The sequence below is a fragment of the Anser anser genome (assembly GCF_964211835.1).
Source record: "Anser anser genome assembly, chromosome: 12".
Classification (NCBI taxonomy): Eukaryota; Metazoa; Chordata; class Aves; order Anseriformes; family Anatidae; genus Anser; species Anser anser.
Window position 1 is genome coordinate 7,234,353 of NC_139733.1, and position 24,720 is coordinate 7,259,072.

At 45.3% G+C, this 24,720-nt stretch overlaps 1 protein-coding gene across 5 annotated transcripts in view; it reads right to left on the minus strand.

Annotated features, from left to right (window-relative positions):
* IARS1 (isoleucyl-tRNA synthetase 1) overlaps positions 1–24,720 on the minus strand; it is a 118,895-nt gene that overhangs the window by 77,478 nt on the left and 16,697 nt on the right. For 4 of the 5 annotated variants that reach the window (XM_083796504.1, XM_083796501.1, XM_083796502.1 and 1 more), the window contains exons 7-11: positions 10,428–10,545; positions 7,468–7,615; positions 6,749–6,836; positions 2,684–2,744; positions 1,064–1,159 (exon numbers count right to left, since the gene is read on the minus strand). In XM_083796504.1, the coding sequence (XP_083652630.1) occupies positions 1,064–1,159; positions 2,684–2,744; positions 6,749–6,836; positions 7,468–7,615; positions 10,428–10,545 (511 nt within the window). Of the gene's footprint in view, positions 1–1,063; positions 1,160–2,683; positions 2,745–6,748; positions 6,837–7,467; positions 7,616–10,427; positions 10,546–20,191; positions 21,207–24,720 lie in introns of those variants that run through there. The other variant, XM_083796505.1, reaches the window with a different exon arrangement.

The window sequence follows — 24,720 nt, forward strand, 5'->3', positions numbered from 1 at the left end:
CTCTGTTAAATCTCTGCAAGGCTTACCTATAGGGGAATATCTGAGGTTTAGGGAATGTCATACGCTCTAAACTCCTTAAGACACCCTATCAGTCACCATGAATTTCTTCATTAACCAGTAAAATACTACACAGTCTTTTTTTTTTTTTTTAAATTTTTAAAAAGTCACAGCTGTCTTAAGCCAGGACATCTTTTCACATCAATGATCATCTTGACAAGACAAACAGAACACCACAACAGATGCAGCAAAAAAGACAGGAAAAGATGGGATATTTTACATGAATACAAAGAGGTCTGTTATTAATGCCAATGGTTTCAAGAACGATGATGGAGATTGTAGTTCAGGGACTGCTAATTGCTAGACATTGGCAGCTCTATTACAAGTTTTTTGAGGGCATCTTTGGATAATGGCTGAAGACAGGACACTATACAAAAAGGACAATGAGTCTGAACTAGTGCAGTTAATTCATGTGTCTAAAAACTGAACTGATGAAATTCATGAAAAATTATCCCTCTTAACCTTTGCAAGAAAAGACTGAAGGAAAGAACAATAAAGTTTCTTAGTAGACAAAAAAATGGAGTGCAACAAAATCCCTTCATACTAAGGAATAAAGCCTCAGTACAAAAGCACTGGAAGCATTTTTTCAGGCCCTTCAAATGCACAAGTAACAAAATTGAAACACTGAAGAAGGGCAGCATGTTGAGCAGAACTGCAGCTACCATCCCAAATATATCACTTACCAGTGCACCAGATCATTTATTCTTGAGGCTGTAAATTTAGACTTTTGGAAAAGCTAAGATCAACAACACTTGGAAGATAAGGTGGCAAGTTCACTTCACATACCTCAGCAATAACCAAGAGACATCTAAAATCCCCAATCTAGCACACAAGTGTCACTAGTGTATGCAAGAGCTCACTAGAATATGATGCTTTTTATATTTGTGAGTAGCAAACGGGAGGACTGTTTAATTTCATAGTCACCCTGACAGTCAACAGTAGCTGGAAAGCCAAGCAATGTGTGTTGGAACAAAATGGACATAACAGATCCATAAATTATACTTACAGCACCAAAATAGGGGGCCTGATGGACAACACCTGTGCCTTCCTCCTCCTTCACATAACTGTCTACTAACACAGTGAAGGCACCTTTATCTTTGCACTGTAAAACAAAAATATGCTTGTCATATATACAGAAAAACAGAATTATTAAGAACATGGAAGAGCTACTGGTTATACTCTAGAATCAACAACTGCATCAGAAATAAATGACACACATTAAAATATGACATTCCTAACATTATGTATCCATTTCCCATACCTAAAACATCTAGACACTTCATTTAAACAGCATCAACTGTGATTAAACCTAAGACCTCTCAAGAAGGCCTAACAGTCAATTAATCTTCAAGCCACAGATGTTCACACAGGTCTGTGCTTAACAGAATACAAATCAGTACACTCTTGTAAGCGAGCATACAATCAAGACAGCTACAGGCATTAATTATACAGAAGTCTCCTTCCATTTTTATATGTCCACTCTACCTTCTAAATATTAAAGAAAACCTTTGCTTTTATAGTAATACTTTCTATTTCCTCCAGAGAATGAGCAATTCAAGAGAGCTCAAGAAAATCCAGTGATCAGTGAGTAAATAACAAAAAATAAAGATCTATTTCCTGTTCCTTAATGTAAAAGTGGTTAAAAACAGTACTGCAGATAGTTACAGCTGAATTAGATGTGTTACAAAATATTATATTTGGCATGTTCTGAAGGGGGCTATTTTAAGACACGACGTCCATTCTAAGAAAAATTGGTGTATGCCCATCTGCTCGTTAAGAAGTACAGCAGGTCTCAAAATAATTTATCCATTCTGAACCTTTACTCCCGTAGTACAGTTTACCAGATTCCACTAGGTGTTTGTCCTTTCCCTAGAAATAACAGGTCCTTCTACCTACAGACATTTCCTCAGCTTTGTGCTGACTTCAGCACATGCTTCAAAAACAGATGGTAGTCAGAAATGACTGAATCCCTTGCCCGAATTAACAGCTGCTTGTCCAGCAGTACTGTAATCCATTTCAACTCTTTGAAAAATTTAACCAGTTTTTAATAAGAAGTATTGCTGGGTTTTCTTTTTTTTTAAACCCATCAGTCCTCCACCCTATTTCTTATTACTATATATTCTATTACAGTCTGCAGTGCTATTAACTACAGTAGACTTACACAGCACGTAAAAGTTGCACAGATGGACACCCATAAAGGCCATATATAGTAATAGTTATTTTACCAAAGGTTTTTAATTGTTCAGCAGAAATCATTATAACTACAACGGTTATCCACAGTCATTTTCTTAGGAATACAAAATCTGTGGAATTTAAAGGCAGACAACAAACTCTCCAGTTGAAAAGCTGAGAGCATACTGCTTACCCAAAGTTTTGCTGCAATCTGAAGCCATACTACTATTTACCACTGAAATCTTACCCTGGTTGTATTTAAAACTTTAGGAAAAAATATAGAAAACAGCCTTTTACTAGGGTTTTGAACTACTTTAATAAAATGCAGCTTTTCTTATTAGGAGACAAGATTTTAAATATAAAATAAAATGTAAAATATAAGCAAGGAATATAAACTTTTTTACTTTTGTCTTTGTGTACTATGTCAAATACTGAACTTGTTCATCCTACTTACCTGAATGAAATATTCAAAGAGTGGTTTATATTTTTTGCCTTTAAGCGTAATGCCAGGAAACCTAAGGAGAAAGATTTAAATGAACACAGATTTAACAACTTGAAAACTACTCAGCTAGCACCAGTGCTGTTTTTCCTATCTCCTTTTCTCCCCACCCCTATCAGAATTCGACACCATAAGGTAAAGAAAGTTTCTTCTAAATAGTTTGCTTCCCACTTCTAGATCTCTTTGACAACTTGAGCTTACACAAAAAACACATCTTAAAGTATCTCTGCTAACAGAGAACAGGTACCCTCCTTCCCGATGCTCTTCCAATCAGGCAACCATTGTAAATTAACATAGAAATTAAACATTAATAACAACTTATTTCTGATAAAGCTGTTGGCAAAAATTTTATTTTGATAACAAAGCGCTATAGCCCAGTGTGTTCAAACACAACTAAATAAGCACTGATCAAAAAACGTCTACAAGTATTATGTGCAGAAGATTACGATCCTGAGTATTACAGTGTTTATAGTTCAGATGCTTTATTCCTTATTCTAAAATTAGGCATCTAAGCTCCCCAGAGGCATCTCAAAAGATCCAATACAGACAGGACTCACTGGGGAACCAAGCCAGACAGGAAATGCAAGACAGAGATACAGTCTGTGGATCTGGCCCTCTTCAGGCTTCTGACTACAGATGGCAAAAATGGCAATTGGATTGCGATTCGCCGGCCACAACTCTCCTGAAAGGGCTTAAATCTTCCATTTCAGGAAAAAGTCTAGTTAAAACACATCTTCATCTAATAGATGGGTTACCTCTCCAGATGTGTCACAGCTGTGGTCTTTCCTTATACTCTTCCTAATTTACATCCACATCTTCCAAACAATGGTCAAACCATGCAAGCTTTGACTAATTGAAAGTGGGAAACAGCTTGAAAGCTGTTCCGTTGTACAAAAAAGAAACTCAATCAATATTTAATGCCAAGTTAAAGAGCATGACTCCTCAGCTTGGCATATGTAATATCCACTAGGAAAAGGGGAGATTTCTATTTTAAGCCACGGCTTCACGGATGGTTTCAGCATTTTATATTACAAACAGCCTTAGGAATGTTTGAGGTGCTTAATCAGGATCAGATGAGAGAATAGCATCCCAGCGCTCAGCCACGAAGATGTGAGAGTGCTCAGACAGAACATCAAGCACTGGAACTGCTTAAAAAAAAAACAGTTAAATTCCTACTTAACACAAGTAAATTAAAGCAAAGGGTTGTGGATCACATTCCTTATTTTCCCTTTTGATTTCTAAAATATTTTATCAAAGTCCTGAACTTCAGGCTGAAAATTTGTATCTGCTTTCTTGTAACCTAAATTATACTGGCATAACAGAGACTAGATTAAAATCACCATAATAATCTCTCTCTCTCAACAGATCAGAAATCTATAATCAAAAAGGAGACAATGCTGACGTGCTGTAAAATAGTATAAAGAAATGAAGAGTTTAATATGCAAATAGACTGAAATGTTACACAAAGGGAGGAAAATGTTCATCAACCATTTCACATTCACCACTGCTACACAAATCAACAAACCGCTAAAAGTGGTGGCATATATCAAGACCAATCCACTTGTGCAAAGTAGCGCAAGTATTCTGATAAAGACAGTAGCCATCTCCCTAATGAAACAAAGGAGATTTACTCCAATTTTCTCTCACAAGAAACTCTAACTGCATTTGAGAGGAAAAAGGGAAGAAAAGCAGCCAAGTCGGGTTTGAAAGAAAAGCTGGGGATATTCAGATACAGAAAGTTTAGATACAGAAAATTTTTAATATAAGATTATTCCATGACCTCAGCCTGCCACCTGGTATGGAGCAAGTGTCATGAATCTCTCCCTTGAAGACCTAACTGCTTGAAAATTTAAAAGGGAACTAGAAGGAAAAAAAAGTGAGAAAAAAAAGTAGAAAAAGGAAAAGTTCATTTCCATGAATTTACATACTTTTTAGATCTAAATCTTCAAAAGATCCATTGAACTACCAGCTACCTCTTGTCTCTGATTTCATGTTTGAGACAAATGATTTATTACATAATGTAAAAAATTGTAGTATGACAAAAAAAAAGTCAGTCAGAGAAGACTGTAGCACTAATATGGAAAGAGGAAAAAATTGCACTCTGCAAAGAGAATAAAAGTTGCCAGCAGCCTTATATTTAGGTACATAGAGGTAAAAATCAAAAGATGAGGAAAAAAAAGTTAAAAATACAAGTAGCCAGGGATAAAAGCATCTACAACAAACTTCTGTATGACTGTCTTACAGCAGGTACAGACCTTTTATTCCACAATTCTGATGAAGAGAAAAACACAACAAGGAAGGCTAACACATTTAATGCATTCGTTGATACAGGAAGTGAATGATGGCATCAATACTGAAATTTAATTTGTAAAATTCCACGAAAAGAACAATCCAGGACCAAAGCATAATAGACCTACAAATGGAATGCATCTACCTTGCTTATTTTCAAGTCTAAGAAATGCATTCCAAAATAGAAAATACAGTACTTTTGGTAGAAACTTTTTTTTCCTAAACACTAACGAAATTTCCAAAAACTGGAAAGAAGCATGGTACCTAGACTTCAAGAGGAAAATGGGGCACTGATGGACCTAAAAAAAGTCAGACCAAAGTAACAACTTGATTCAAGTTTAAGTGATCAAACAGTTTAAAAAGAGTGAGTGCTAAACACACAACATGAATTTGTCAAGAATAAGTCACATCAAACCAAATTACTTCCTTTGTTAGGCAAACTAGCTAGCTTGAATAGCAATCAAGCAGATAGATCCAAGTCTTAGTGTTGGTTTTTCATACTTTCCCATGTCATTCTGGCAAACACAAAATACAAAAGCATTGTAACTGGGTGACTGTATGTTTACATTTCCAGTGGTATCCTAACACTGACACTATTTGGTGTTTTTATTGATGAATGAAGGGAGAAAGAAAAACAGAGGAAGCAAATCTGGAGATCAGGCATTCTGTCCACAGTGAAGAAAGGAAGCACTGAAAGACCATCTTTTTAAATTGAGTACCACCTCAAATGACTACAGCATACATGACGGATGATGTCAATTCACTTTGGGGACAGTGCAGGGACAGAGGGGAAAAAAAAATAGGAATTACTCAATTGTCATAGTATGAGCATGAGAGTAGAAAACAAGCAGGTGTTCTAGCTCTATATTCCTACAATTCAATTAATACATATAATTGCTTAGCCTCTTTTCACATATGTGCACGACACACAATTTTTAGTTGAAAAATGCTGATGTAAAACTTTCAACTGCTTGGGGTAAAAAGACAAAAATAACTAATGCCAGTGAAGAAGGGCTGTCATTTACAATCTTCTAGTTTTTTTCTTTAAAACCATTGCACAGGACTGAATAAAGCCAAATATTTATTATTACCCCTTTATCAGACTGATTTTTTATACAAAAGATTTAAAAGAAGCAAAGCCACATATTCTAAGAGGGCTACATAATTTAATACTTGCGTTCCCTATCCAATTTATTAAATAGTTCATATTTTTCAATTCAACCAAGATGAATAAGCAGTTTTCAGAAAGCATAACTGCCACTAACTACTTAATTTGGGTAGACAATTCTGCAGAAGCAGTATTTGTTTGCTAAAGACAATGTTTTTTCTTGTCTGTTTCGCTTTAAGTACTTAGACCATTTTTTAAACTTATTACACATTTACACAATTTCCAATTTTAGAGACTTCTAAATTAACAATGTTTTTCATAAAAATGGTGGAAAAACAAAATTGAAGGAAAAATGGACTAAGGTTTTTTTTATTATTTATTTTTTGCTGTAATACAATAATCCAATGAAACTTTTATTCTATTTGGAGCTTCATATTCAAGACCAATTTGTCCTAGCAACTTCCAATCTTTTATAGCTTTTTTTGCAAGATATACACACAAAGTATCACCACATAGGGAAAGTCATCTTTAGGCAACAGCAAAATTCAACTTTTTGAAACACTTAACTTCTGAGCTATAAAAATACCGGACGTTAACAAGTATGTAATAATTTATGTACTTGCCTCTCCAGTATCTCATATTCCGTGTCAGATTTGTATAGGGCTATAAGCCTGGATTCCATCAAGATGTAAATCTTTCCCGTGGCATTATCTAGAATATAAGACAAAGCAAAAAAGTTATATAAATCTCACTTGAATACCCTTATTTGCACCATTACAAAACCTTTCAGTTTATGCAAGATGGTATGTTAGCTATAAAACTGCCCAGAACAGTCTTGCTGATCAACTACCATTTTCCACCTCTTTCTTCCCCATAATGTGACTACCATTAGCCATCTAACGTTACAGGTTAAGAGAACAAAGATGTTCAGTTACTGCAATTTAGCTGTCACATACCAGTAACTTGCTCATGAGCCTGATCCCCAGGAACAGGAGGGAAAAGAAAAAGCTAGGGATAACCAGCCACACCTTCCTGCCTTTCAAATATAATGTGACTTTAAGAGGTCAAATAAAGCATTTGTTCTTGTTCATTATTTCAGTTATCAATATTTATTAGGGAACAGCCCTCAGAATGTATGCAACAGATAAAATAAAAAGAGCACAGCAGTTGGAAACCATCAGCCACATGGGAAACATATCTCATTTTTTACAATAACACTAATCCAGTCCCAACAAAGCACTAAATGTAGCATAAAACAGTCTATCAGACAAAATATATGCACATATTCAAAGGCACTGAAGAAAAAAGGGTTCATTATATATAACCTTAATTTAACACTTGCCTCTCAATTTTATGTATTGCAATTCCGGGTTAACGCAAAGGGCTAGATTACTAGGTAAGGTCCAAGGAGTAGTGGTCCAAGCAACAAGAGAGACACTTGCATCTTCATCCAGCGGGAAGCTCACAATCACTGAAGGGTCTTGAACATCCTTAACAGGCAAGATAAAGTCAAAAGGAAAAAGAGAAAACACATTTAATGCACGGCATAGTGAAAAAATGCAAGTCAAAGTAGTTACTATTGTTGAAATCTGCCCAAATCTATCTTGCAATTTGCCTAGTTCATCTCTGCAGTGACAGAAGTTGAAGTGGCAGCATAAGAAAGTTTGAAAAAGATAACAATCCCAACATTCTCCCATTATATCAGTGGAAACTATCAGCCTGACAAGGCCACAGAGTTAAGGGTTAGCATTAGCTTTGAGATTTTGGGAATTATCTGCCAAAGCACCAGAGAGCCAAGTGCCAGTTCCCTCAGGTACCTCTTATAATCCCTTTTAAAAAGTCTATAATTAATCTCAGCTGTCAAGACTATCAGCAGTTTCTCAACTACTGCTACACAAAGCCTTTTCCCATCTTTTCCTCTAGAGTCAGGGAGTAGGAGGAATAGCCATCACTTCAGAAGATGAAATATCTTACTAAGAAACCATTGTTAGGAACAAAAAATAGAAGCTTTGAGTGCTTAAAAACACAAGTACATCAATACTTATAAGAGTAAAAATGTCAGGGAAGAAGACCTTTAGCAGCTGCTCTATGAAATTTTGTCTTCAAATGGTTCAAAAGAATCCCCTGAAAACAAATTTTTCTTTCAGACAAAAACAACCCTAGTTGTTCACTTCTGTATTTCATATATTAGAGAAAATAGGTTGAAAAGCAAGTCTAATCTTGCACGTTAAATTTTTATTATTAATATTAAATGGCAAATAGAAAATGAATGTCACATGCACAGGCCCTAAACATACAAACAGGTCCTATCCCCTCATCATTTCTGGTGCAGGGCGCTCTGGTTTCTGTCCAGCATCACGGAACAGTTAATTGCATCACAGGACAGGCAGCTATTTATGTCTGAGCTAAGGGCTGTTCCAGAGGGAATTTTCTGTGAACATCTGGTGCAGTCAACAGTAAAACATAAATATTACATAACTCTTGTACTGTGCTTGATGTGAGCAAAGGCTGAGCTATCATTACCATTCTGTCTCTAACAACTGAGAAACAGCACTGTAGGATCATTCACCTTTTCTGAAGCACTAAGTTGACCTGGTAGATAATTACATCTGGAAGGCCATAAAAAAACACCCAAGCTTCCAAATAATGACATTGTTCAATACTTTTTTCTGCACGCAAAGTTGTACCTGCTTTAAGTTGAAGACAACACCTCTTCAGTTGCATATAATACAAGATACTGACAAAGTTTACTCAAGTTTACATTAGACACTTAAGTCAATTTCTAAACGTGCTTCCTGTGTCCTATTTCTCATGGGATCAATAAACAGAAGCCAAAGCCTGCTTTTCACATCAAGAAAGATAACAGCTGCCTTACACCCAGAAATGACAGGTCTTGCCAAGAATAAATCATACCAGCTTACAGACTCGTAATGATCCAATCTCCAAAATACCACCTCGAACAGATAAAAAGATATCTTTCACATGAAGTGGCACAGCAGCATATGAAGGGAAGGGGAGGGGAGGGGAAGGGGAAGGGGAAGGGGAAGGGGAAGGGGAAGGGGAAGGGGAAGGGGAAGGGGAAGGGGAAGGGGAAGGGGAAGGGGAAGGGGGAGGGGGAGGGGAAGGGGGAGGGGGAGGGGAAGGGGGAGGGGAAGGGGAAGGGGGAGGGGGAGGGGGAGGGGGAGGGGGAGGGGGGAGGGGGGAGAAGCATTGTTCTATGGAAAAAGGGCACACAAAAATAGTCTTTGTTCCAAAGAAAGCTCATTAATCTGAGCCTATATGAAATGTAGATTACTTTTCTTGTATTTATTAACTATTTCAGTTGTCACACAATCACAAAACAAGAAGATATCTTTGTAGGTGACACTTCCAAATCACAAAAACCTTTGTTCTTCAATATGGTCAATTGTTCCTCTGAAATATAGAAAGCACTAGTATCTGTGGACAGCATTATACAAGTTCATTTAAACATTTTTTTCAAAAACACTATTTTTGGCCAGCAAATTGGCCTTTGTTAGGCAAGATGTAAAAAAGACCAGATGTACAATTTGTGCTAGCTTTCTGCTGTAACAACGTAAGTAAAAGATTTTTGACACAAGGACATGGAGGCCTGGGTGGGGATAGTAAAGAATACAAAACCTCTGTCCACAAACTAACGTGAAAATTGGAAAAACTGGGACAGAGTTTCTGCTTTCATGCATGTGGTAACATGTTTGTTGCTAATAAAAGTTGCATCTAGTCATTCATTTCAAGGGATCATCTTAAAAATGCATGGTATACTTAGTTTTATATTAAGAAAAACATTACATGGAGTTTATCAATCTGAGTTAACAATTCTTACAAGACCTATAATAACACTGAGCTACAACCAAACATGATCTTTGATAATCCTTACTAATCTCCCACGAGAGATTTCAACTTTGTAAAGACCCTTCCTCTTCTCAGATCTGCACAGCCAGGGAATGCTACAGCTTTCCTGCAAGTATTTACAATAAAAACCCAGCACAAGTGCAATATTCACCTTGAAAGCCAAAAGAGGAAATGAGAGTAATTTAGCAGAGTAAAACAAAGTATATGCCTCAAATACCTGTAAGTAGTAACCAAGAAGAAGGAAGAATGCAAAGATCAAATAATCCAAACAAACACAGCTAAACTCAATAAAAAAGCATTTTTTTTTTTGGCTATCAGCTCATAATATAACAACATGCCTATGTATCAAGCAAAAAAATACTAAAGCCTTACAAATCCAAGTAGAGGATGCTATAGATTAGACTGCAATGCATCATGTACTCAGATACTGACCTTGTAATTCTGATGGGACTCGAAGTTGGACAGTGGGGTGTTACATGCAGTTGAGAAAGGCATGACCTTAACACCCCTATATACTAGTCCTTTGTCATACAGCTGCTTGAAAACCCACCTGGAAGTAAACAAGAAACATGAAATAACACTTGGAGTTTCAAATTTAATAGAGCAACTGCAAAGTGTGGTTCTGCTCTAGCTGGAGTGCTGTTCTGAAAGACACATTTTTAACCAATCATCAACTAAAGGTGGTATTTTTAAGTCAAAAGTAAAGAAATTCACTGTGACTGTATTATTGGCGAATACTTAGTTTTATCTGATTCTAACAGCTCAGTTTTCTGTGTACTGACTTCACAGAACAGAGAAATATTCAGATGGAACACAAATCAGTATTGCTGAATAATCTCTCTCAAATTTCCTGAATATAACGACAACCTGAAATTTCTTTGATTAACAAGGCTGAAATCAGCCATAATTTAGAGAGATGTGTAGTGACATGGCTGCTCACTCGTCACGTCATCTGGAGCACCTACTACATCAGCCAGTGCTAAAAAACAGAGAAGACATGAGCTACAGGTAACCGTGTCCCACTCTGAGTAAATCCTGACAATCCCAAGAGCATTTTCCACAAGAGGACACAGCTCAGCATGCAAAGCATTGAACACAGTTTTATGGTGCCGCAAGTTACATTAATGTTCTCCTTTGTTAGTTCATTTCTCTCTCTGTTCCAGTCCAAGATCATTCTCACACCAATCTTTAACTCCCTTATGCCATCTTCAATATGGCCTGTAGCGTACATGAATCCTTGCGTCTTCTTGAATTAATGAAGAAAGTACTTAATATTGTAATATTGAGTCAATGCTCAAGATGAACAGTAGCTGGAAGAGTAAGGTACTTTACATTGCAACTCATCACATGCTCACGTGATGGACAAAACCCTATGTTTCTTTGTATCTGAACAACACAGGGTTTGCTAAAGGATCACCCACATAAATCAGCTTATCAGTTCTCACTGACCTACATGTCCAGTGGTATAGTCTGCAGATTGGCTACCTTATAAGTAAGGCAGGAGGGGGCAAGTCTTTATCATGCCAAATTCAACTACAGATCCAAGTTTCTGCAGAATCCGTTCATTTCAGATTCCACATGCAAATTGTTAGAGTGCTGACTTTAAAAGCTCTTTTTACTTGAATGTTTTCAAACCATCCCAATCATTTTTCTGTGGTCCTTTCCAGATAAATAGCCCATTGCTAAGCAACCAACCCCATCTTGGCAAGCAATGCTTTTTCCTGCAGGCTGTGTCACTTTGTGCTTGAGAACCTGGGCCTGTATTTAAGTCACTGTTGTCTTCGATGATTGAATGCATAATCTTTGACACAAAACAAAGGAAGACTACTGCACTGATTTCCATCTACAGCCTGAAAGAAGAATATCAAAAGATACGGATCAGCCTGTTATCATATCGAGAAAATGTGGAATGCAACCAGATTTATCCTTGGGCCTCTAGTAAAAGAAAAGTATTTCCTATGAGTGGTCACTAACATGAGGAAAGTTACATAACCCAAACTCTAAGATTGATAAAGTCTAAGAAACTCTCAGCAGCATCAAGTTCTACCATGGAAGAGTCAAACCCAGAAGTCTTTCAGAGCTGTGCACTCCAACAGAGGTGGCTTACCTTACACACACAACCCAAAAGTGACCTTATTAAAGCAGAAAATATCACCCACGGTCAAGTTGTAGCTGGACCCTAACTCAAATCCAAAGCACGACACTGAGTGCATGTGTTTTACAACTGAGACTGCTTCAACTTAAATATAAGTGTCTCACAAATATATATAGATTTGTTAATGTAGTTTCATCAACTTTCTGCGTATACATTTCAGCTAGCTAACTGTTGAAGTTTTTATGCACGTTAAAATTTAGATGTATGCTTACCACCTCAGAGCCTAATTAATGCAGAGTGTGACAAGCGACAGCATTTATACTGAAGGTGTTCTACTTGCCTTTCAAAAACAGTTAACTAAAATATCTACAGAAAAGAAAAAGAAAGCTTCACTTTAGCTTCACTTTCTAAAGAACACTGCCTACTACCAGCATAGAAGAAAACTCCTTAGTGAAACACTGAATATTTAATTCAGCTGTAAATATAACCGTAAACTTCAGACAAGGTGAACGCTAGATGGAGCTGCAAAGTTACAAATCCAAGCCAGCATCTCCCTCTTGCGGCCATTCTGACTCAGTGCAAACCAAGAGCACCCCGGTTTTTCCGAAGCCAGGCGAAATGATGAGCATACAAACCACCATTCTTCAAATCACACATTTATAGCTGACCAGAACTGCTCCTTTCAGAAAACTATTCCGACAAAGCAACGAGAATTATGAAGTTGAGACTGCTGCTTGATGCAATAGCCCTTGTTATCACCACAAAAACGGCTGTTATCTTGAAAACCATATAATTGGTTTCCTCAATAAAAAGCCCTTGAGATCAGTTCCTGTGTGATCATCAGAAGTGCACAGATGACAACTGTCAAAGACCCTTCTGCTAGCAGCACTGCCCTCTTAAAACAAAGCAACTGCTGGAGACTACCCTATGTCTAACAGCAGGAGTCACTTACCTGTTTACAGACAAACAGCATGTTTTGCTTAACAATTCAACACAAGACTTCAGACAGTAACTTATCAAAATCTCTTTAAATCCCTTTGACAGCAAAACATTGGCAATTTGCAAGAAAGGGACTCTAGGATGATACACCAAAACTGAAACTGACATCCCTCTGAAAAGAAAAAAAAATATTACAAAACCACAGAGCTCCTTTCTACTGACAAATAGAAAAGGTTTACCCCAAAAAGATTAGAAATCAAGCAATGTTCCCTTAATTCTGGCACATTTCTCCTCAAACGTAACGCAAATTTAGTTGTATCCTCTTGGCTATGTGACACTTACTCTCATTTACTGAAGAAAAATAAGGTTTGGGAAAAAGAACTCCAGGTGCGTATCTCAGTCTTTGTTAACAAAGACCCTGATCCCTAAAGGTGAAAGTTATCCAGCTTCTAAAAAGAATGACACAAACTGAAAACACACATTTGTTGTCCCTTAGGTGTTATGAAGGGACGACAAACAGTCTGACCCAGTGAGTATCCAAGACTGCAAGTTACACTCACCTAGGTGTAACATCCTAGAAACTGGAGCGTACTACAATATTCATTGATCACAGTCATATACGCAACATGTGAACATCACGAAGGGAACTTTGGCTTCCAAAAGCTACTGAATTACTCAATGCAATACTCAAACACTCAAATACTTCTGGCAGCCAGGTGGGCCTACCATACCCTGGGGTGCACCAAGCACAGTCGAGGTAAGGGATTGTCCTGCTCTGCTCTGCGCTGGTGTGGCCTCCCCTCGAGTACTGTGTACGGTTCTGGGCACCACAGTACAAAAAGGATGTGAAACTGTTGGAGAGTGGCCAGAGAAGGACAACGAAGATGGTGAAGGGCCTAGAGGGGAAGACGTACGAGGAGCGGCTGAGGTCACTTGACCTGTTCAGCCTGGAAAAGAAAAGGCTGAGGGGAGACCTCATCGCGGCCTACAGCTTCCTCACGAGGGGGAGCGGAGGGGCAGGCGCCGATCTCTTCCCTTTAGCGACCAGCGACAGGACCCGAGGGAGCGGTGTCAAGCTGTGGCAGGGGAGGTTTATGCTGGATATCAGGAAGAGGTTCTTCACCGAGAGGGTTGTCGCGCACTGGAACAGGCTCCCCAAGGACGTAGTCGTGACACAAAGCCTGTCAGAGTTTAAGAAGCGTTTGGACTGTGCTCTTAGTAACAGTAACAGGTAGTAGTCAGAGTAGCTTGGGTGCAGGAGACGCAAAAGGGGCCTTTCCAAAAGGCCAATTATTTTTCCAATTTCTTATCATTCTTCCGGAAGGACTGTCGGTATGTACTCCCCTGGGCTACTTCAATTTTCGAAGCTCGATCCACTTCTTCGTTGTTCTGATGTTCTTCGGTGGCACGATTCTTAGGCATGTGAGCATCTACATGACGTACCTTTACAGCCAGGTTTTCTACCCGGGCAGCACTATCTTGCCACAGGGTAGCAGCCCAGATAGGTTTACCTCTGCGCTGCCAGTTGTTCTGTTTCCATTGCCGCAGCCACCCCCACAGAGCATTTGCCACCATCCATGGGTCAGTGTAGAGATACAGTACTGGCCATTTTCCTCTTTCAGCAATCTCTAGGGCCAGTTGTATAGCTTTCATTTCTGCATACTGACTCGACTCACCTTCCCCTTCCATGGCCTCCACAACTTGTCGTGTGGGACTCCACACAGCAGCTTTCCACTTCCGATGGCCCCCTACCACACGGCAGGATCCGTCAGTGAACAACACATACTGCTTTCTGTCTTCTGGCAACTCATTGTACGGTGGTGCTTCTTCAGCGTGGGTTACCTCTTCTGTCAGCACTGCGAAATCCCTGCCCTCCGGCCAGTCCATGATCTCTTCCAGGATTCCTGGGCGGTTGGGTTTCCCCATTCGAGCCCGCCGTGTAATTAACGCTACCCACTTACTCCACGTAGCGTCGGTTGCATGACGTGTAGTGGGGATATTCCCTTTAAACATCCAATGTAGCACAGGTAGCCGTGGGGCCAAGAGGAGTTGTGCTTCTGTACCAACAACTTCTGAAGCGGCTCGAATCCCCTCGTATGCTGTTAATATTTCCTTTTCAGTTGGGGTGTAATTGGCTTCTGATCCTCGATAGCCCCGGCTCCAGAAACCCACAGGTCAACCTCGAGTTTCTCCTGGGGTCTTCTGCCAGAGGCTCCAGGTGAGCCCATGCTCCCCAGCTGCAGTGTGAAGTATGTTTTGCACAGCTGGTCCGGTATGGAACCGGCCCAAGGGCTACTGCACGAGCTATTTCTTGTGTGAGTTGTTCAAAGGCCTGTTGTTGCTCGGGGCCCCACTTTCGAGTCACTCGATATAGATCCTCTTCCGAGTCACTCGATATAGAGGACTCACAAGCTGACTATAGCCTGGCACATGCATTCTCCAAAATCCCACAAGGCCTAGGAAAGCTTGTGTTTCTTTTTTGCTACTTGGCAGAGACATAACCGTTATGTTGTTGATCACATCCGTCGGAATGTGGCGACGTCCATCCTGCCATTTTACCCCCAAGAACTGGATTTCCTGTGCGGGTCCCTTGACCTTATTCTGTTTAACAGCAAAGCCAGCTTTCAGGAGAATTTGAATTATTTTCTTCCCTTTCTCAAAAACTTCTTCTGCTGTGTTACCCCACACGATGATACCATCGATGCACTGCAGGTGTTCAGGAGCGTCCCCCAGTTCCAGTGTCGTCTGGATCAGTCCATGGCAAATGGCAGGGCTGTGTTTCCACCCCGGGGCAGTCGATTCCAAGTGTACTCAATGCCCCTCCAAGTGAAAGCAAACTGTGGTCTGCATGCTGCTGCCAGAGGGGTGGAGAAAAATGCATTAGCGATATCGATTGTAGCATACCACTTTTGTAGCATACCACTTAGCTGCCTTTGACTCTAGTTCATACTGGAGTTCTAGCATGTCTGGCACTGCAGCACTCAGTGGTGGCGTGACTTCATTCAGGCCCCGATAGTCCACTGTTAGCCTCCACTCGCCATTAGACTTTTGCACTGGCCGTATAGGACTATTAAAAGGCGAGTGAGTCTTGCTGATCACTCCTTGGCTCTCCAGATGATGAACTAACTCATGGATAGGGATCAGGGAGTCTCGGTTGGTGCGATATTGCCGCCGGTGCACAGTTGTAGTCGCAATTGGCACCTGCTGTTCTTCAATCCTCAGCAATCCTACAGCAGAAGGGTCTTCTGAGAGACCAGGCAGGGTAGGCAGCTGCTTAATCTTCTCTGTACTCAAGCCAGCTATGCCAAAAGCCCACTGGTACCCTTTTGAATCCTTGAAGTACCCTCTCTTGAGGTAGTCTCTGCCGAGGATGCACGGAGCCTCTGGGCCAGTCACAATACGGTGCTTTTGCCACTCATTCCCAGTTAGACTCACTTCAGCTTCCAACACAGTTAGCTCTTGGGATCCCCCTGTCACACCAGAGGTAGAGATGAGTTCTGCCCCTTGGTGGCCTGACAGCATTAGGGTACGCTGTGCGCCTGTGTCCACTAAAGCTTTATATTTCTGCGGTTCTGGTGTGCCAGGCCATCGAATCCACACAGTCCAGTAAATCCGGTTGTCCCTCTCCTCTACCTGGCCAGAGGCAGGGCCCCACTAGGCCTGGTTGGAGCATCTGTCAATTAATTCTTCCAAATGTGAAGCAGAGGTCTCTTCGTCAGGGTCAGGAGTAATACTAGCCCTTCTACTGCCTCTGGGGGACTGCCCAACAGAAACTGGGGCAGCGATCCTCCTAGGGGCCTCTTTTCTTGCTGCTGTATCTTTCTGCAGTTCATGTACCCGAACAGCTAGGGCCGATGTCGGTTCACCATCCCGCTTCCTCATATCTTCCCCATAGTCACGTAAATAAAACCACAAGGTACCCCGTGGTGTGCGTCCTGGATTCTCCCTTGCTTGAGCCGGAGAATGCTGGCACTTAATGGCTGAAAGATTCTTCCATCTAGGTGAGGAGGAACTTATGTGTTCTTCTAACCATTGGGACAGTCTCTCCACGGCTGAAATACAGGCCCGTACTGGGGCAGAGAGATTTTCTTCATATTTATGAAGCTGGTTGGACATAGTATCCACTGTTGGCCCCATCCCCTCCTCCCAATCCGTTGCTGCCAGTGTGCTGGCATGTGATGAGGGTGCAGCCCGTACCAACTTCTGCCACATGGATGCTGTGCACTGGACTTCATCAGGGTCTTTAGGTGTCTGGGCATTGTCCAAATCACTATAAATCATCTCCAGCACAGCTGATTCCCACAGGTGCTGGATACCTTTATCCATAGTGGTCCACTTGCCTACTTGATATACAATATCTTCCTTCTGGGGATACCTTTCTTCCACAGCTGCCAGGAGTCGCCTCCAGAGGCTGAGAACCTGTGCCCCTCTCCCAATTACTCTATCAATGAGCCTTTCTCTAGAGAGGGATCCCAGCTGCTTGGCTTCACTGCCTTCTAGTTGTTGGCTACTGGCCCCAGTGTCCCAGCATCGAAGCAGCCAGGTGAGGATGTGCTCACCTGGATGACCACTGAAATCCTTTCGTATTTCTCGCAACTCGCTTAAGGATAGAGATCAAGTGGTTTCTGATTCATTTATGGTTTCGGTCTCTTCTCCCTGACGTTGTTGTGATGACGCTGCTTTAGAGCTGCCTGCCTTTTTCTCTTCTCCCTCCTCCTTAGGAGGAGCTTCTTCCCTTACTAAACGAGCTGACTTCCGTTTCCATTGTTTTGTCTTGCCTATAGGGGCGACTGATGCCATAGATGGTTGGTCCTCTGGGGTGGTCACAGTCTGTGTTATCTCGTCGTCAAATTCAGAAACCTCCCTATCCCCTTGAGGGTGCTGGGCAGTGACAATTGACATTTGATAGGCGTAAGCCAGACCCCAGCAGAGTGCAGCAAGCTGATGGAGTTCTCTGGTATTGCCAGGGTCAGGGCGTACGTCTTTCAAACGTTCTACCAGTTTTCTTGGATTTTGCACTTGTTCAGGGGTGAAGTTAAGAACCATCGGAGGAGAAAACCGTGACACGTACCTGCCCATATCCCCCCACACACCTTGCCACCCACAACTACTTTGTCTCGGGGCAGGTCCTTGGATGATATTCTTAATAAATTGTTTGACCTTAGGGAGGAAGAAAAACACTAGAACTAGTAACAGGAGGATAACATCCGACCAAGGGTATCCAAAATACTCAACTGCTGCTGCAATTAGCCCACAGGGAGAGAAGAAGAAGGCACCACCCCCGATATTATTCACAAATTGACTACTAGGGGAGAAAAAGAAGGCGGTGTAATTCTTAATATATCCAAAAAGATAATCTCCAGGAGACCAGAATGATAACAATACAGGGCCTGAGTACCAGACAAAACTGAAGGCCAGCATGTTACAGCACAGCATGATAAAGAAACCAAACACAGATTTCAACACGTTCTCCGATCGGATATAGAGGAAAAACAAAGAGAACAGAGAACGGACTACATACAACATAGTCACACTAGTGTCTCGTGTCATAGTCACTAGTGTGACTATGTTGTATGTAATAATACAATAAAAATATTAACAATACAATACAATAACAATACAATACAATAAAAATATTAACAGCAAACCGAACATTGTGACTAGCAAGTATGTTACTTATAACTACTTTAATCAATTCTGCTGTTATCTCAACCCTCGAGCCCCACGTTGGGTGCCAAAAAGGACTGTGGTGGTTTTACTCGGGTGGGCAGCCGAGCTCCACCACAACCGCTCTCTCACTCCACCCCCCCCTCCCCCAAAGAGGAAGGGGGAGAAAATACGACACAAAGAGCTCGAGGTTTGAGATGAGAACGATTTAATTAAAGGGAAAGGGAATGGGGAGAAAAAAGAAACAAAAGAAGCAATAAGGCCGCGCGGAAGCACAGAGAGAAAGAAAAAAAAGTTATTCCCTACTTCCCATCAACGAGCGATGTTCGGCCACGTCCTGGGAAGCGGGGCCTCAAAACGCGTAGCGGTTGTTCAGGAGGACAGCCCCCTCCCCCACGAGAGCCCCCCTTTTATTGCTGAGTGTGACATCAGGTGTTATGGAATATCCCTTTGGTTGGTTTAGGTCAGCTGCCCTGGCGATGTCCCCTCCCCATCACTTGCCCACCCCCAGCCTGCTGGCTCTTGGGGGCTTGGAGGGAGTCCTGATGCTGTGCCAGCACTATGCAGCAATAGACACAACGCTGGAGTGATACCAGTGCTGCTCCAGCTACGACCGCAGAGCACAGCACTGTGTGGGCTGCTGCAGGGAAAGGTGACTCCGTCCTAGACAGACCCAACGCAGTCACCGAAACCCGCAGTTTGCAGGCCCAGGGGCTCCTTTGTAGGGACCAAGCCCGTTTGTTCAGGGCCCTGAGACTGCTCTCTGGAGACAAAGCTGGCTTCTTATTGCTTACACCCTCACTTTTACGGCCCAGGCTGTCATTTTCAGGGCGCAATGCCTTATTTTTAGGGCCCCCAGGTGCACTGTAAGGTGCAGAGCTGCATTTTTAAGGTGCAAAGCCTTATTTGTGAGGAAAGCTCCCTCCCTCCCCATTTTAAGTTCTATAAATATGAGGGGTTAGAGGGGGGTTGGGTGACGGGAAGGGTTGTGTTGTCGTGGTGGCTTGGGGGCTTACCGTACCCACCCCCGCTAACGTTTGCTCTTTTGTCAGCTTTGGATCCGAAAGTGGGATCTTAACACGGAAAACACAGGGGAGACTTTACTGCTCTCCACATCTACCTTAAAGGAAGTCGTGGGGAGCTAGGGGTCGGCCTCTTCTCACAGACAGCTAGTGATAGGACTAGAAAGTATGGCCTCAAGTTGCGCCAGAGGTTTAGTTTGGAAATTAGCGGTGGTTTTCTCGGGTGGGCAGCCAAGTTCCACCGCAGCCTCTCTCTCACTCCCCCTCCTGAACAGGAAAGGGGGAGAAAAAACGATACAAAGGGCTCAAGGGTTGAGATAAGAATGGGGACATCGCTCAACAATTATTGTGACAGGCTAAACAGACTCACAGAAGGGAGACATTAAGAATTATTCCTATTACTAACAAGCTAGAGAAGTGGGAAACAAAAGACAGAAACCCAAAACACCTTCCCCCCATCCACCCTCCTCTACCTCTTTAACCAAGCGGAGCAGGGGAATGGGGGAATGGCGGTTGTGGTCAGTCTGTAGCACTTTGTCCCTGCCGTTCCTTCTCGGTCACTCTCTTCCCCTGCTCCAACGTGGGATGCAGTCGTTCCCAAAGTGATCCTGCGTGGGCTTCCCACAGGCAGCAGCTCTTCAAGAACTGCTCCAGATACGGGTCCGTACCACGGGGTCCATCCATCAGGAGCACACTGCTCCAACCTGGGTCCCCCACGGGCGGCAGCTCCTGCCAGGTCACCTGCTCCTGCGTGGGCTCCTCTCCACGGGCTGCGGCTCCGGCCCGCAATCTGCTCTGGCGGGGGTCCTCCACAGGCTGCAGCCTGCTTCAGTGCAGGTCCACCTGCTCCACCGTGGCCTCTTCCACGGGCTGCAGCGTGGAACCCTGCTCCACCGTGGTACTCCGTGGGCTGCAGGGGGACAACCTGCTTCACCATGGTCCTCACCACAGGCCGCAGGGGAACTTCTGCTGTGGTGCCTGGAGCACCTCCTCCCACTCCTTCACTGACCTTGGGGTCTGCAAGGCTGTTTCTCACTCCTCTCTCTCTCCCAGCTGCTGTTCCGCAGCAGTTTTTTCCCTTTCTTAAATATGCTCTCACAGAGACGCAAACAACGTCGCTTATTGGCTTGGCTCTGGACAGCAGCAGGGCCCTTATCTAAAATGGGGCAGCTTCTGGATTCTTCTCACAGAGGCCACCCCTATGGGCCCCTGCTACCAAAACTTGCCAAGTAAGCCCACTACAATTTCTTCTCAGAAAGAATAGTCAGGAATTGGAACGGGTTGCCCAGGGAAGTAGTGGAGTCACCTGGGGGTGTTCAAGGAAAGGTTGCACATGGTGCTTAGGGACATGGTTTAGTGGGTGACATTGGTAGTAGGGGATAGTTGGACCAGATGATCTTGAAGGACGTTTCCACCCTTAATGATTCTACGATTCTGTGATTCTAATTAGGAGGCTTTGAACCCTGATGGTGAGAGTTGGCGAAAGGAGTCAGGGCTCAGACTGGACTGTCAACTGCAGTAAAGACGATTAAGACCACTGGCATTGTAACGTCTCTTGCTGATGTCTGGGGGAGACAACGAGCTCTGGTCTCACCCTGCTCTCGAGAAACTCTGTAGGAGAAGGACGTGAGGAGGGAGCAAGCTGTGACCCAAACGCCAGGTGTCCTGCGGCTCTCCCGGAGGGCGGCAATGCTGGCCCAAAGGTGCGGTGCAGGCGCCGCCACTCCAGGGCTGCAGCCCTGTCCGAGGGACATCTCCGCTCCTGCCTGTGGCACGGGGAGCGTTGCCAGCAGGCCGAGGGAAGCAATCCTTCCTCTCCGCCGCGTGTCGCGGGACCCGGCATTTGAGCCTGTGCCGGCTGCAAGAGCGGCCACCCTCTTGCTTGGGTGCCGAGGGCCCAGGCCCCAGCGTGGCACCTCCAGCCACCCCTGTGAGGCGGGGGCTCTGTCACAGCGGGTGCCAGGTAGCTTTGGGCGTCCCTGCCCAAACAGGGGGCGTGCGGTGGTGATGTCACAATGGCTGGCCATGGCGACCCGCGGGGGCGAGGAGCATATAAAAGGCTGCTGGGCTCGGGCCGTGCCTCAGTGCGATTTGGTGAGTTGGGGAGAGGGCAGGGAGGAGGGGGCTGCCGGGGGCTGCCGAGGGAGGAGGGGTTGCACACCTCGGGCCCGTGCTGCAGACTCACCCTCGTCCTGCTTCTCCCTCAGGGTCGGCAGAGGAGCGTGTGGAGGAGAAACCCCGGCACCGCTGGGGCAGTGACTCTCCAAGTGCTCGCTGTCCAAGTGCACCATGTCTGAAATGAAGCGGAAGGCTCCCGACTCGAGGGAGCAAGGTGAGAGAAAAGTATCCCGTCCCACAGGAGGGCGGGGAGGGGCTGGGAGGGCTGCCTGTGGCCGAGAGGGGAGGCAGGGGCAGGCAGGGGCTCCCCAACCACCCCGGGGCAGGGCCCCTCTGCTCCTTGGCAGGGGGGGCCCAGGTCGGGCTCTGGGTGCCTGCTGGGACCCTTGTGCCTGCTGTGCCTCCTTCCCCTCCACAGCCTCTGGCCCTGCCCATCAGCCAGCATGGCAGGGACAGAACAGGCCCTTGGGGACAGTCCCTCAGGGACACCTGGCCCCGCAAAGGTGCTCAATGGCTGTGCCATTTGCTCTCTCCCCTCCAGCATGCATGCTGTGTGGCCGGGCAGATGCTGACCCGAACATCTGCGGCCCCATACACAAAAGGAATGGACTCTGTGCCCACACGTTTTGCCTGGTGAGTTCCCCCAGGGTTCCCGTCAGCATCCCACCAGGGACGGTCCCTTCAACTATGACCCCTAACGAGATCCTGCTTTTTTCCATTCTATAGTTTCTTGCGAATGGCCTTTATCAGCTTCGATCACTACACGTCGGAATTTTGGGATTTTTACTGAAGGATATACAGCACACAATCAAGCGGGCATCCCAGAAGGTGAGGACCTGATGGGAACAGGGAGGTTTGGGCCAGGAGATGCTCCCGCGAGCTTAGCCTGGACCCCAAGGCAGCAATCCCAGCCTTTCCAACCTGCTCCGGGACAAACTGCTGCTCTGGCAGACGAGCCTTGTCCGCCAGGGGGGTCTGCAGAGCGTGACCCAGCAGCGCCCGCACCCTGTGCCCTGCCCTGCCCAGCGGTGTGGGGCCAGCGGTGGCGGCATCGAGCCTGGTGCTAATGGGGCTGCTGTGTTCTTTTCAGCAATGCTTCGTTTGTGGCGAGCGAGGGGCCACCATCACCTGCACGGAGACAGGCTGTGAACGCAGCTTCCATCTCCCCTGCGCCTCGGAGGGAGAATGCGTCACCCAGTTCTTTGGGCAGTACAGGTAAGGGCTGCCAGCAGCAGCCAAGCAAGAGAGGACCCCACGCTGGTGCTTCCCAGCAGCCTGGCAGAGCCGGAGGCAGCGCCAGAGCCTGGATGGGCCTGGGGCTCCTTCACGTTCCTCTGCCCTCCTCGCCACAACCGCGGCAGGCCCAGCACTTCTCACCTTGCCCTTCCCTTCCCTCTCCCCGCCAGGTCCTTCTGCTGGGAGCACCGCCCTCAGCAGGCAGTGCAGGCAGCTCCGGAGCAGGACACCATCTGCATCATCTGCATGGACCCTGTGGGGGACAGCAAGTCCTACCACACCATGGTGTGCCCAGCCTGCAGTCACGCCTGGTTCCACCGGGGCTGCATCCAGGTAGGAGCCCTCCCCTCACCCTGCGCGCACGGCAGGTGCTCAGCAGCACCAGGGCCCGCTCACCTCTCACCGCATGTGTTTCTTCTGCAGGGACAAGCTGTGAGTGCAGGCATTCTCTACTTCCAGTGCCCCATCTGCAGAAACCAGGTGGAGTTCCGTTCCGAAATGGCCATCATGGGGATCCGAATCCCAGTCAGGTTGGTGTCCCTCTGCCCTGCTCTCTAGACACGAGGGCACAAGCGCTGCGCATGGCCAGGGACTGGACAATTTCCCTCCCTTCTCTTGCAGAGGACCAACCTGGGAGGACGGCAACGCCTTTGCATCGCTGCAAGAGAGGCACCAGCGCTGTGATGTCAGCGAATGCCTTTACCCACAAGGCAGGGAGCAGGCGGAGGGACAGGGGTGAGTTGCCTCAGCAGCCATCTGGGGCTCTGCCCACGTCCTCAGCCTCAGCACATGCTGGGGGAGCCAGGACAGAGCACAAGGGATGTGCCAGCCACTCCCTGGCTCAGACACTTTGTCCTCACACCCACAACTCTTTGCTTCCCCAGGCCCTGGCAGCTGCTCCTGTGCCGCTCCTGTGCTGCCGAAGGCACCCACCGGCGCTGCTCCAACTTGACCAACAGCACAGGCACCTGGGAGTGCGACAGCTGCGCTGGCGTGGGCACTGGTAAGTGGCAAAGGCCTCATGCTGCTGGGCTGTGGCCAGGCCAGGCCTGGCTGCAGGAGCTCAGGGCAGTCTTGCCAGAGTCTCTCTGACCCTGGACGGGTCAGAGCCTCTACTGCCGTGGGTCTGGAAGTCCATCCCACTCACCTTCCTGTCTCCCCTTACAGCCTCCAGTACCAATCTGGGGCTCGCCGGCCCCAGCACCTCCAGTCCAGAGGTTCTGGGGCCCTCCCGTGGCTCCCCAGCACCCGAAAGGAGCAGCCTCAGCAGCACCAGCAGCCAGGCAGCACCGGGGCCATCCCACAGTTCCCAGGAGACTGAGAGGAGAAGGCCAGGGACAGAACAGGGGACAATCTGCCAGCCTGTACATCAGGCCCAAGACACCTGGCACAGTCCCAGAAGACGCCGCAGGAGCAGCCGTGCTGCAGAACCCAGCGCTGGGAGCAGCACCCCCAGCTTGGCCAGTCGGAGGGCACCAGGAACCTCCAGTCACTCCTTGGTGCCCGAAGGCAGACTCCCCGCCGGCCAGCGGGGGCGACCCCAGTCAAGAAGCCGCTCACCGCTGGAACGTCCAGCCCCAGATGCCCAGAGCCGGCCCCGAAGACGACGCAGGAGCAGCCACGCACCAGAAAACGGTGCTGGGAGCAG